Here is a 13,937-nt window from a genome sequence, read left to right on the forward strand (position 1 = left end):
GCTTCAAACTGGGATGTGTTGCACTGGACGTTGGAGCCCAAAGTAAGCTCTGAGAGATTTCAGGCCTCGTGATCTAAATCAACATTTGGTGAACTGTTTGAAATAGTTGGTGAGCACGTCACCCGTTTTATGACCAACACCTCATCAGGGCGAAACCCAGCCAACACCGGGGCTTGAACCCAGGTCATCCCGTTAAAAGCATTTCTCTCTACACTCAATTTGATCCTGCAGCCCCAGTGTTAGTAATAATACCTTGGGAGCCCAAATGTAAATAAACCCAAATGTGTGATTGAGATTTAAAGGTCACTGGAGGTCAACATTGCACTAAGCAGAGGTAATAAAGACAGGTTTCAATCCATATCCTTGAAAACAATTGTACTCAAAAGTTATTGTGATTATGTGAAGGAAATAAGACTACAAATATATACGCAATGTAGTAACCTTCAAAATAGACCACCCCTTCCATGAATAAACAGTAATCAATGAGGACACAATATCTAGATATTTTTACACTTTATTGTCCAAACGAAAAACATACTTTTTTTTGAACATTTTTTGTGTTTTTTAAATTTTTTTTACAAAAAACATATATTCTGTATTGAACTAATATAATAACATAAAGGAATACAAGTTATTACTTTCAGATTTTATATACTGTACACTACAGGTTAAAATCCTGTAAATAAATATATTCTTTGCCTTCAGGAAAACAACCACAGTGTCTCCGTAAACACTATGCTTTGAATGGGGCATAGTTTAATTAACTGTACATTAATTTCTATGTCTGACTCAATTCTCTTGAATGAGGATTTTAGATCTTAAGTATCATTTATATAGATTTCTTTCCAAATCCGCTAGATGAAAGCTGCTTGGAGTTTTGATCCACTGTGGGCAAGCAAATGTCTGTCTTCAGAAATGTCAAACCAAACCCAATTAGAATGTGAAAATGTGTTTTCAGTTAATAGTTATGTTTAAAACATAGCCATTGTTCTCTCCTCAGACAATTGTGATAATCTGCTAAAACTGAATTGGTGTCTAATAGCTACCTTGCCAAACTACACCATTCTAGGGCTATCAGATCTATCAATGTGACTTGAGGATGAGAATTTTCTCCCAATTTAACAGTCTGACAATCTAACACAGTACATTAGTCGTTGCAATAGAAATAGGATGTGACCAGGAAGGAAAAAGGGGACTCCGGCTCGTCATAGTTATGCCTCATGTGAATACACTGCAGACCTTTTTCTGTTGTTTCTCTGTCTTCTTCCTTTCCTCCCTTTCCTGGTTTTTCTTTCTTTTTTCTCTATCCTCTCTTTCCTTTCTTTCTTCTCCCTCCTTCCCTGGCCTAGTCATAAACAGTTGTCAGGGAAGCACTTCCTGTCTTCCTCCAGCAGGGGGCAGGCAGCTCCATTGTTGGCTGGGTGCATTAGGATGTAGCGTGTGCGGTGCTGCACGCCTGAGTCACCACACTTGCCTTTGCACAAGCCCCAAGGAGACCACAGTGACACCTCACAGTCCAGAGGGGTATCTGCAGCGAGAGGGGGGCATTATAATCACATTAATATTTTTAATGCTGGCTAGCTCTTGCATGGGATTCTTACCTCCTCAATATACTGTATTTATTATGTGGAAGTGGCAAATGGTTGACATTTGTGAGTGGAAATTTGAGTTGACTTTTTTTTTAATGGAAAGGAGAGGGGTTAGTCATAATAGGTAAAGTCACTGCTATTCAACCTTAATTTGTTTTTTAAAAAAGTGAATAAAATAATTAAAGGAAATTACAAGAAATGGCGGCATGCTGTCCGGGTAGCTCTTTATGAACCCATAGTTTCTCGTTGTAGATTCTTGGCAGTGGTTGTGATGCTGGAGTTTAATTGTGACTGGATTTTTTAACCTTCATTTATTGAGTGAGTTTTTGCTGACTGTGCTTGCTCTTTGTCAGCAAAGCCCCGACTCACAGTGAAACAGTGTTACCATTGGTACCAAAGGGAGCTGCCTTTTTCATTCATTTTTCAGCTCCCTATCTCCATCACTGGGAACTTGCCGGCCAGCCAACCTTGTTGTAAGCTTGCGTACAGCTGATATGTATCACAGACTTAGTTGTCAGTTAAAGAGTAGAAAAGCAGAAGGATGGGAGGCGGTACGGAAGCTACATGGATGGACGCTCTGATGGAGGGACGGAACAAGCAAGTCAAATGTCATCTTGTGTATCCATTATGGACAGAGGGAAGGATAACATTAAGTGCTGTAAGAAGCAAAGCTGATTGATCTAATTAACATTGGTGTTGTATTCCACAGATGTAATCTAGAGCAGGTGATTGCTAAGCTTTAATGAAAGCTGTTCAAACCTTGGGCAGAAGGAATAAAAGAGATGGAGGGATTAATGGAAGGAGGGAAAGATAAACAGATGGAAGGGCAGGATGGGGATCGAGATTCTTGGCACTGCTCTATTGTTTGTTGATAGGTAGTCAGGGGAACGGACTTGTAGTCTGTGATGCTGAGTCAAACCTTTACAGTCACCCTGAAAACTGAATCTGGTTACAGCACTGTCTACTGCCAGGTTGACACACTAACCACCCCCCACCCATAAATATTTAGTTTTTCTGTGGTGAATTGTGTTTCTATAAAAGGTTATTTTTCCCCTCCTTGTCATACTGGAAAACATCAGTCTCACAGACCTTGTTTGACTTCTGCTTCGTTGGCTTTATTTGTAGTTTGACACTCTCTTCATCTTTATTTTTCCAAGCCGTCTTCCTATTAATTCTTGCAGTGGTTTGGTTTTGTTTTACTGTTACCACTGATCTGTACAACAGACAGTCTTAAAGTTTAACAGTCTGGGAACCAAAATTAAATAAATCCAGCTTTACTATATATGTCTAGATCTTGTTCAAATTTGCGTGTCTACATCCTATTTTGGGTCACCACCCCAACGTTGCTGTACATAATTTCTACGTAGTTTTCTTAAAATGCTCTTTCACTTTGTCAGTCTCTCATCTTTAGACTGCCAGATGGTCCCCTGGCGTATTCTGATGTCCTACTCTCATTAGGCTTCTCTTGTTTCTGGTTGGAAGTAATTGAGTTTGTGGGTGGCCTGTAATGGTTCCCAAATGCTTTTGTTTGAGTCAGCAAAAGACTTAGACTCAAGCGCCTAGCATTGAATGAAATAAGTGTATATTATTCGGTCAGTGCAAGTGGAATGGAGAGAGGCAGCTTAGGGTAGGAATGGTGGATTCAAACCTGCAGTATTGCAAGAACATAATTTACACATTATGATCTTACTAATCTCTATTTCAGCATATTATACAGCATCGCCCGTTTACAAGCACATGTGCATACTTGTAAACATTGCTCCATAGCACTACAAGTGGTCAAATGCTCAAAAAAATAACTTCAATCGTCAAGAAAAAGGTGTTCCTCAGACATACTTATGAGCTTGTCCTCAATCTCGTTTCCTGTTGGCAGTTGGTTGGACTGGGTGGGCTCCACAGGCAGGCTGATGATCTGATTGGTCTTCTTTATCTTGGTCAGCATTACCTTGGCAATGGGTGGCAGGTGCTTCAAGCGGGGGTAGAAAAATGAGTTTGCAGGGTGGCTAGGGAAGGAAGAAGTGATCTGTAGAGGGGAACATAATGGTTCACGTATATTGTGAGTCACTGAAGGTGAAAGAAGGCTCAACCTTTATAGTGACATACTTTTAATTATGTCAAAGGAATACATGATTTTTGGCAATGTAAAAAACATTGCATATCCAGGATGAAAACACAGTAAATACAAAAGGTCAACAAAGCCTTAAAGCATTTGTTTTATCTTCTGTTGTCAAACTGAGTTTGTTGTGCTGCTTTTTCAATACAACAAAAAGTGGCATCAAATACTGGCTTTATCAAGCAAGTTTAAGCACATGCCCTTTTTAACACTATAAGTGATTTTTGGTTTTGGATTATTGGATGTTTCTCTTGGCTCAGGCTGACCCACCTGTGTAATGTGGTCCTGTGGGATGGTCTCAAAGTTGGGAGAAGAGAAGGTGAACCCACTGTCAGTTCCTGCATCGTATGGGAAAAGTTCCAGCGACACATTCTCTTTCCAGTGGGCGCCATCACACAGGTCAACACTGTCCGCACCCACAAACCAGTCGGGGCTTGGAACGATACGCACGATAAACGACAGCTGCAGATACAGAGGAGGAAGTAGATTGTCGGGAGGGAGATAGAGCATAGAGAGAGAAAAAAGAGAAAGAGAGGGACATGAGGAGGGGGGCCAGAATGAAAGAGAATGGAAAAGGGTTGTTATTTTATGTCACCATATATGATTTGGTTTTAGTGTTTGTGAGTGGATAACTGTTTTACCTTATGTCGTGTGGTTACAGCCACTAGGAAGACTTAGAAGTGGGTTATTGCGCTCTGTACTGAAATCATTTTCCAATTATATTCAGTAAATTAAAAGTTGAAATTAAAGCTATAATGCACTTAGTTTATTGCACAATGCAACAGCTGACAGTGCAGATTTGTGTGTGTTATGCTAGTTGTGGCTAATGTAGCGATGACCTGCCAGCCTTAAGCAGTTATGAGGAGCAGGCTACAGGTGTTTATTAATGTCATTTCTTTCTAACCCCAACCCCTGACTCAAGTGACAGCATCATTCCCTTTAAATGTAATGTATCTGATTATGTCTTTCACTGTGCAATAATATGTTCAATTCAAAGCATTTATCATCAGTCCTGGAGTGTAGTTTGTTTTGTGTTGGTGAGCATCTTCTGTCTCCAACTGGCCTTTTCCCATTTCCCTCACCTCCAAGCCATAGCTTCCCTTACTCCTCATTCTGTCTTGTTTCTTTTCCAAGCCATTATTGCTCTGGGTCAGATGTGTCCTCAAATTTATGACCTACCCAGAGACTCATCAGTAGGAAGTTTAACAGCCAAATCCTAAAGAGTTTTACATAATTTGTAGAGACAGGAATTAACTCTTGCTACGTTTCAGAAGCTCTCTTTAAGGTGTAGCATATGGAAAGAACTGGAGCTGGTTTTATAGCAGCGATAATGGTTTTTCTGCATCAACCCAGTTAAAATGGCATAATACATCTCTTTCTCATAATGAAATGTTTTTTATGATCAACAACTACCAGTAGTATGACAGCTTATTACCAGGATAAAAAGACACTTGGGGCATTCACTTAAAATGTTAGGTATTTTTGGGTTTTTTTTACAACCCAGGTCTCATTTTTATAGTTTTGGCTGTTGTTACAATCATAGTGCTGGGACAACAACCTCAATGGAAATGTATTATTAATATAATAATATATAATTTATAATTTAGTATTTAACAGCTAGTGCACCCAAAATGCACCCATCATAATGGTACACTATTAAAGTACAGTAAGTATGGTAGGCCAAAATTGTACCAGTTAGGACTTTTTTTTATGTTTAAATCATCAGTTTATAATATGGTCAAAATGGAAATTTGCATGATCTATGCATTCGATTGGGCATGTTATTATATTTGAAAGGTAGGATGGCATAAACTACAAGTGAAGTATAGAAAAAAACAATCCTTGATCTTAATAAGAGCTGTGATTGGCAACATTCTTTAGAAATTCTTTAGCCCTTTGACCTAGGAGAAGGAAAGCATCACACCAACATGTTATATATACATTATATTGACCTGTCAGAAAAAGTATAATATACTCAATGCCCTGACCCAGACTGAAGGAAACCAGGTGCTGATTGACTTACATAGGAGTGCCTGGCGAAGACCTCAAACTCAGTGTTCATCTGGCCTGTGCCTCCCACAACAGCGGGAGCGGAGAGGATCCCATATACGCTCTGGATGCGTTCGCCGGCCGACTCGACTTCCTTCATGAGTGTCCAGGCCTCGCCTTTCTCCGCAAACTCCCTCACTCCGTTGCTGGCAAACTCATTACGCTGCCAGATGTGGTAGTCAGAGCTGTGAGTCACCCCTAAGAGCAGAGAGAGAGGGAAAGGAACTTAGTTGTTGCAACCGGTATTAGTTTGCAGTCATCAGAGATGTACATAAACTGTATTAGTCTGTTTATATATATGTCTGAAAAAGTGTAGAAAGAGAAACATTTTTGAGAAGATTGCATCTGTGTTGAAACAAAAATCAGTGGCATTCAATGGGAATAAACATTTAATAGTATGCTAGTATACATTTTTGCTGTTTAGTTCCTTTAAACTGACCAATCCAGCATTTTTCTGATTTCTCTGTAGTTTCCGTCATTAGCTTCCTGTTACTCATCCTATCAGTAGACTGTTCCACATCTGCTATTGTGGCCAATGAGAGTACAGTCTGACACCAGCTTTCTGTGTACTTACCAATAAGGTTGGACCACTGTGCAGGGGGACGGTAGACAGGATACTGTTTAGGAAAAGCTGCTTGGGTCCACTTGCCGGTAAACATTAGCCTGTACTGGGCAGTTTCTGTAGCTGTGCACATGGGGACATCAGTAGGGACAGGCATTGAATGAACGCCTTCGCTCAGTGTCAGCATCATGACAATCAGGTGGTAGAGTGCCTCCGAGATGGAGAAGATGCTCCTTGTGGTGTCCATGATAATGAGGGCTGATATGGGGGAGGATGAAGGACCTAAAGTAAATACATAAAATGAATGGCAAAGGGAGGAGAAAGGTCACTTGTAATGTTTCTACCAAGACTGACAAGGAGAATTGGTAAAAGGGCAAAGCGTCTGGCTGCAGCAGACGTGTCGAGTTTAAAAAGTGGGGCATGTGAGTCAGAGGGAAAATGTTTCACTTTCTCCACTGTTTTTCCACTGTTTGACTCGTAAACTCAGTTAAGCTGTGTATGATTGGCAGAAGGAATCAATTTAGACGCAGATACTGAAAGTTTGGTCTTTGCTGTGGTTGCAACCTGGTAAGCTCTACATTCCTGCCACAAAGATATTTTATAGAATAAAGCTATGCCAGCCACATTGCATCCATCCTGCAACCTCCCTGAGATCTTTCAATGACTCTTGGGTGGTGTGGGTCTTCTCTCTCAAGTCTTTCTCTTTTAACAGTATTATTAAAAACTGATAAGTGAAGAGTCCAGGTGCTAAATGTTCCCCTGTTCAATATGCATACATTTTGTATGAAGCACAACCTTTCTTCTAAGAAGTATAGATATATACAGCATGCACATATAGTGATATGCAGTTTGATGTTGTTTAATCAATTAGACCACTTAATATATCAAATTCTGCTTAATGCAGAATTACTAAATGTGTAGATTGTGCTGTTCTTACAAAAATGTATTCTCATTTTAAATTTTGATTAAATTATAGTGAGTGCTATTGCAATTTACATATTTTAATGCTGCTCTACTTTTTCACAAGTAGAACAGCATGTGTTTAATATTTGTCTACAGATTTTTGCATTTCATTGCAACACTAATTCTTTCTAAATATAATACATTGCATTCATATAAAATCTGTTACATCCACACTTCCTTGTCACATGTTTACTTGCTCTGATCTGAATTTGTTTTTGCTTTAATATGATTTCATGCTATTTCCACTTGGTAGCCTTCTAAATATAATTCTGCTGTCCTTTCCATTTATTTGTGCAAACTGATGAATGCAGTCTTCCTAATATAATGATCTCTGTCGTGTCATGTGGCGACAGGATGAAGATGCTGTGTAGAAACTACTCACTGATTTTGCTCAAGGTTCCAGATCAATGAAGGGTTGCAGCAGATGAGTGAAGAGGAAGGCTGGAGGTGAGGAGAAGGGGAGAGGAGAGCGTTGGATGTGGCCGTCGAGAATAGTGACTGCGAGGCTTCAAGTCCTCTTTCGCTTATTTATGTCTTCCAGGAGGTTCACCCCTCTCTCTCCTCTCCCTCTTTCTCTCCTTTCTCCCTTTTCTTCCCCCTCCTCTTCCCTCTTGCTCCAATCCCCGGTTCAGCTTGCTTCACTTTTCTTTCAATACTTTCTATCTGCTTGTCAATGACTTCCCTGCCCCCTTGATGCCCTTTGACTTTGACTTTCCCTCCTCCCCTGTCCTCCTCCTCTCTCTCCTACTCTTTTTAAGTAGCCCATAACTGACTAATGTGTTCAGCAGTTCTGGATGCACAGCCAGGGGTCCTGTGCAGCTCCGTGGACAGATTGCCATTTCACATTGTGATACTGTGGATTTCTATACCAACAGATATGACTAATGAGGCTAAGAATGTCTTTGTATAGTTCACTAAATGTCTCTCGGTTTTTGAATTGCAGCTGAGCTGCTAGAGCCAGCCCCAGTACTGCTTTTTAACTCAAGTAGGATGTTATATTGCCTGTTTCACAGTCAATTTGCGTAAGTCCTTTTGATGTGTTTTTCAGGGCCTCATAAAGTCGGGTGAGTTAAGGCTTCATCCAACAAAATGATGAGTAATTATGGGCTTTAAGATATAAAGAGACGATATATTTAATGGCAATATATGTGTGTGCATATACAGTGGCAACCTGTGAAGCTCTGGTGAACTCCATGCCCAAGAGGTTTAAGGCAGTGCTGGAAAATAATGGTGGCCACACAAAATGTTGACACTTTCGACATTTTCACTTAGGTATAGACATTAATGGCTGAGTGATGTGTTATTTTGAGGGGACAGCAAATGTACACTGTTTTACAAGCTGTACACTCACTACTTTTCATTGTAGCAAAGTGTCATATATATATCCCTTAATAATTGATGTGCTATTACATATATTTATTATATTATTTTGTTGATTAACCAATTCACATTTTGTCTGAAAAATGTCAAAAGATGCCTATGACAGTATGCTGAAGTCAGCTCTTAAAATAGTTTGTTTTGTCTGAAAAACAGTCCAAAGCCTACATATTTTCAATTTACATACACTTACCGATATGTTTTGTAAATTGACTAATCAACTAATTGTCTAACATCTCAAAACAGTTGATAGAACAAATTATTTGGTGTGATGCAATGGACACTCAGCATTTCAGATTTGACAGCTGATTCCCAAAAAGAGTTACTTACAAAGTTACTTACCATGTACTTATGAAGTAAGTTGAGGAAATCAAAAGTTGCATATTGCAATGTTGGATATTGTGAAAACATGAATGTGACTTTGTTCATATGTTGCATTACATAGGCTACGTTTCAGCTGCTGACTAAAGCGCTGCTAAAGTATGACATTGAAGCTTGTGGTGAGCTCTGATTTTCTGGATGGAGCGGTTAAACGCTGCTGATTAAGAGACATTTTCGCATTAGTCTGTTTTGATTTGTCACATCTGTGCACAGATATTTCCTGCCAATGGCAAAAATGAATTTGTTGTAATAGTATCATGATGTCTCTTTTGCAACCCCACTTTGTGATTAAGGATGTTCTGGCATTTGAGGCATTAAGGAGAAAAACGCTTTACTTTGGACAGCTGTAACCACAACACTAGGTCAGAACCTCACTTTATAGCCACAGTGCTACCACAGTGATGCACAAGTAATGCATTCACTTATCATCACATCATCAACAGATAATCATCTTTTGAGTTGTAATGTCTAGCAGTCTACAACCATTTTCTACAATTAAACACACAAGAAATACTGTAAACTAACTCACAAAAAAAAACATAGCTAAAAACATGAAGTGTTACTGGTCATATTTAAGGAAGAAAATTAGTTAGTTTAGACTGAACAGACAATGCAGTGTCTTTGCAGAGTGTTTTACAGTGTGTGTGTGTGTGTGTGTGTGTGTGTGTGTGGAGGTCAGGGGTGTGGCTTGACTTACTGAACCTGGAGGTGGCAGACAACACTCCACATGCTCACTTGCAAACACACAAATGTGCTAGCATGCTGAATCAGCCCACATCTAATGATTTCCATATGCTCACGTTTCTTACACACAAACTAACACACCTACACAAACACACGCACACACTCACCAGTTGCCCTCACTCAACCTCTCACAGTTTCCAGGATTTATTGTTTGGAATTAAGGGTCCAGTCTACTTTCAGTCAGTGGCTTTCAAAAAGGGAAAGTTAAGTCATCACCACCATCATAACTCTTGTACACTGAACAGTGCTGCACTGTATTAAAGTTTAGCAAAATGAGTGAAGGAGGAATTGTGAGCAAAGTGGCTGAAGTTGGTGGGTTTCAGTTTTGGTCTCTGGGAGTAGTGCTGACTTAATTCATGACTTGGATTCACAGATACCACATGTACATGGTATGCACCTTAGTATGTTGTGCCATCACTTCATTCCATCATGCATATGTCCAGTATATTATCACTCCTCAACAGCCAGCAAGATGCCATATTCCCTAGAAAGACCATCCTTTGAATTCCTGTGTCTGTAGACATCCACGCAGTAATCCAGGATCAAGCTCCTGAATCCCAACCAGCTCCAGGTCTGTTGTTCTCTTGCAGACCTGGAGCTGGTTGCAGAATTTTCTAAAAAAAAAGAACTTGGCGGCACGGTGGTCCAGTGGTTAGCACTGTGGCCTCACAGCAGGAAGATTGTGGGTTCAAACCCCGGTTGCCCTGGCCTTTCTGTGTGGAGTTTGCATGTTCTCCCTGTGTCTGCATGGCTTCTCTCCAGGGGCTCTGGCTTCCTGCTACCATTCAAAGACATGCAGGCTAGTTGAATTGGTGTCTCTAAATTGTCCTTAGGTGTGAGTGGTTGTCTGTCTATGTGTGGCCCTGCAATGGACTGGCGACCTGTCCAGGGTGTACCCTGCCTTTTGCCCAATGTCAGCTGGGATAGGCTCCAGTCCCCCCCCCCGACCCTGTACACAGGATAAGCGGTTGACGATGGATGGATGGATAGAAAATAAAAGTAATTAATTAATTAATTTTTGTTTATAAAGGTCTTCAATCTGTTCTTGTCCTTTCGTAGGATTAAATAAATGCCCTAACATCATAAATAATGTTTTTTGTGCGTGTGACTTTACAAGTACTGTTTACGTCAATGTTTATGTTTACATTCTTGAGTGTGGAGTGTTCGCGGTGCACAAGTTCTTCTGCTACTAACAAGCTAGCGTTAGTTTGTCGCCTCAGAATGGCAAGTGTCTGAAGGTCAGAAAGCCAGAGATGTGGACAAGTTGGGCAGTGGTTAGCACAACAAGCGGATCGGCGTGCAAGTCAGAGCTAATGAAACGGCGGAGCTGGAAGACCTCCAGGTTCAGTTAACGTTACAACAGGAGAGACAGTTGTGTATAAGATGAGGGGACTTCCGCAAACTAGACCCTCGGCACTTCCACTATGTCACGAAGTGAACTCTGGTCAAAACCCTCACAGCCAAATCGAGCTCCCTAACCCGCGTAGTGGGTACCCTCTCCATAGCAGGTATCTTAATGACATGTAGGTAGACAAAACAGTCTCCACTCAAGGTCCAGTTACACACTTCTTCTTGAACTTTCAACTATATTAAGTTTGCTCAGTTGTCATGTAAATGTTTGAACTTTCCATTATTCTGAGCACATTTAGGACCTTTCTGCCATTTTAGCTTCATTTGAGTTCATTTTTGACCTTGAAAAAAATAAATGACAAAACAGTCTCCACTTACCCATGCTTTTGACTGTATCACATAGGGGTGAGAATCACAGGGTGCCTCACAAGACGATACAATACACGATGCATGGCTCACGATAACGATAATATCACGATACAGCAATTTTGCAATTATCGATATATTGCTAGACAATCCTAAAATGATACATCACGGTATCTGTCTAACTATGAATACAGAACGGCCTTGAAAAAGTTTTCTCTGTTTACTTGCTGCTAGGGATGAAACGGTATGAAAATTTCATATCACGATTATAGTGACCAAAATTATCACGGTTATTATTATTATCACGGTATTGTAAAAATGTTGTGAAGCTACAAATACAATTGCCATTTTGTTTGCATAAAAAATAAAATGACAGCAAATACCTTTTGTAAACATATGAAAATCAAAGTGTGCCTTATCAAGATTTTATATTTTATAGGTAATACAATGACCCCCCGGACAATTACATGAAAACAAATCTTTAGAAGTCTTTAGAAGACAGTGATAGTAACTGCAATGAGCCCAAAAACTGACATAAATACAGAGGAGTCTGTAGTGTTTCTAGATGATGCTGGTTGGTTGACTAAACTGCGTAACGTGTTATCGTGCAGTGGACGACTAGACTTTGCAAACACACGACGCACACAGCAACGGAGACACTGGACAGTGTTTACCGTGAGATTATAACAGCGCAGTTAACCGTACCCGGTTATCATGGTAATTAAAATGTGTACGGTAATAATAACCATGGGGAATTTTACCATGGTTTACCGTCAAACCGGTAATCATTTCATCCCTACTTGCTGCAAATCCAAACCATCTGTAAATTCAAACTACAGAGCAACTATGAAAAATGATTATAAAAACATTTCTTTGTAAAAGGCACATAAAAATGCAAATTCACTGAATTTATGTATTTTTTTGCTGAAAATAGAAATTGCTGTGTACCACCTAAGTCTAATATGTACATCACATTATATTGATAACTGTTCAGTAGGGATGGGGATCGTTAATTTTTATTGATACTGATACCATTATTGAGACTGCTTAAGGATCCAATTCTTTATTGATTCCACTATCAATACTTTACTATTATTTGGTGGCGGTTAGTTGGTAAGACCAGACCCAACGGGCATGAGTTAGGCCTGCACGGTATGAGGAAAAATATTCAATAAGTGATAACATTGTTATATATTGAGATGACATATGACTTGCGATAAATAAACATACAGTATATTGAAGTGTGCATATTAGCTGCCCGGTTGTTTTTAAATTATTTATAGGATAAGAATTTAATATTTTAAATACAGCTAAATCCTGCGATGGACTGGCAACTTGTCCAGTGTTTTTGCCCGCTGGTTTTTCTGCAGAGAATGCGGAATAAGAACAGACGATTAATGAGTTGGAGTTTGCGGTTGCAGACCTTCAATGTGGAAGTCAGACACATCCGTGGCAGGGATAATGATCTGGCTGATGCATTGTCGCGCCTGTAAGCAAAGGGGTTCTGAACGGTGTATTCTGAAGGATTATTTTTGGGTTTGTTTTGGTGTTTTTTTTCTTTCAGTGTGCCCCGCTCAGTAACTTCGGGTGGGGGTGTTACATCCTCCCCCCCTACTGGTCATGATGTACAATTCACTATGACGGTGACTCATGTGTCTTAAAATTAAAATTCAACCAATTTAATAATAATCTGGATCAAGCCACCAAGTTGTTAAAGAACTCCAGCACAGAGAGAGGAACAGAGAAATAAACACATATAAATGCAGCAGCTTGGCAGGTCTGGACGCAGAATGGGCCACATCAGGTCCGGATTCTGCAGACAGAGAAACACACATGAGCACATCGCTCTCAAACACTGCAGGTTGTTCACCAGTCACGAGCTGTGAAACAACAGCACGGCTCTGTTGGTAAATAAAAAGGAAAAGTTACTTTGCGTTCTCTGGCGGACCTGGATCAGCTGTTAGCTGTTTACAGGGCTAACGCTAACATTGCTACGTGGCTGTGTTTTAATGTTTTAATGAACGGGTCTGTTTGTTTTGGAGAGGAGACGACCTTTGAGGTAATTCGGCTCCATGTAGAACCCTGACAGGGCTCTGAAGTGGACCCAGAACAACTCTCATCGGCTTTTAGCTGTAAACACTAGCAGGACTAAAGTTACGGTACAGCTGTGTTAAAACTATAACTTAGCACAACATCACTGCGCTGTAATAAGGTTATGCTTCATAAAATGTCACATAATTAATAAAATAGATATATAACATCAGTCCAGTGACTGTATCCTGACAGCCGACCTGCCTCTCATTCTCCGGCGCTGCCAGTCACTCAGCCTGCCGAGTGAACGAAAGACTGAGGAGGACCCATGTGAGCGGTGAACGAGTAGTTCATTCCTGCTGCACAGTAGCTGTCACGTGACAAATGAACGACTCAAACAGACCCACAGTTG

The 13,937-nt window shown here is 40.2% G+C and overlaps 2 protein-coding genes across 3 annotated transcripts in view; one reads left to right on the forward strand and one right to left on the reverse strand.

Annotated features, from left to right (window-relative positions):
• The window catches only part of maea (macrophage erythroblast attacher, E3 ubiquitin ligase), an 87,591-nt gene that overhangs the window by 5,350 nt on the left and 68,304 nt on the right, over nucleotides 1-13,937 (forward strand). The gene's annotated exons all lie outside the window — the stretch shown is intronic.
• Nucleotides 1,286-7,710, reverse strand: spon2b (spondin 2b, extracellular matrix protein). Its single transcript, XM_046031710.1, has 6 exons — nucleotides 7,659-7,710; nucleotides 6,326-6,595; nucleotides 5,726-5,949; nucleotides 3,973-4,164; nucleotides 3,426-3,612; nucleotides 1,286-1,528 (listed from the first exon to the last, which is right to left on the reverse strand). Exons 2-6 carry the CDS (start codon nucleotides 6,558-6,560, stop codon nucleotides 1,350-1,352), a joined length of 1,017 nt encoding a protein of 338 aa, XP_045887666.1. The 5' UTR covers nucleotides 6,561-6,595; nucleotides 7,659-7,710; the 3' UTR covers nucleotides 1,286-1,349.

Source organism: Micropterus dolomieu, linkage group LG19 (assembly GCF_021292245.1).
Source record: "Micropterus dolomieu isolate WLL.071019.BEF.003 ecotype Adirondacks linkage group LG19, ASM2129224v1, whole genome shotgun sequence".
Classification (NCBI taxonomy): domain Eukaryota; kingdom Metazoa; phylum Chordata; class Actinopteri; order Centrarchiformes; family Centrarchidae; genus Micropterus; species Micropterus dolomieu.

Coding starts and splice junctions, on each gene's coding strand:
- spon2b (XM_046031710.1), bottom strand. CDS start 6,560: ATGGACACCACAAGGAGCATCTTCTCCATCTCGGAGGCACTCTACCAC. Junction 4,165..5,725: donor TCTTCGCCAGGCACTCCTAT/GTAAGTCAATCA, acceptor CTGTATCTGCAG/CTGTCGTTTATCGTGCGTAT. Junction 1,529..3,425: donor GATTGAGGACAAGCTCATAA/GTATGTCTGAGG, acceptor CTCTCGCTGCAG/ATACCCCTCTGGACTGTGAG.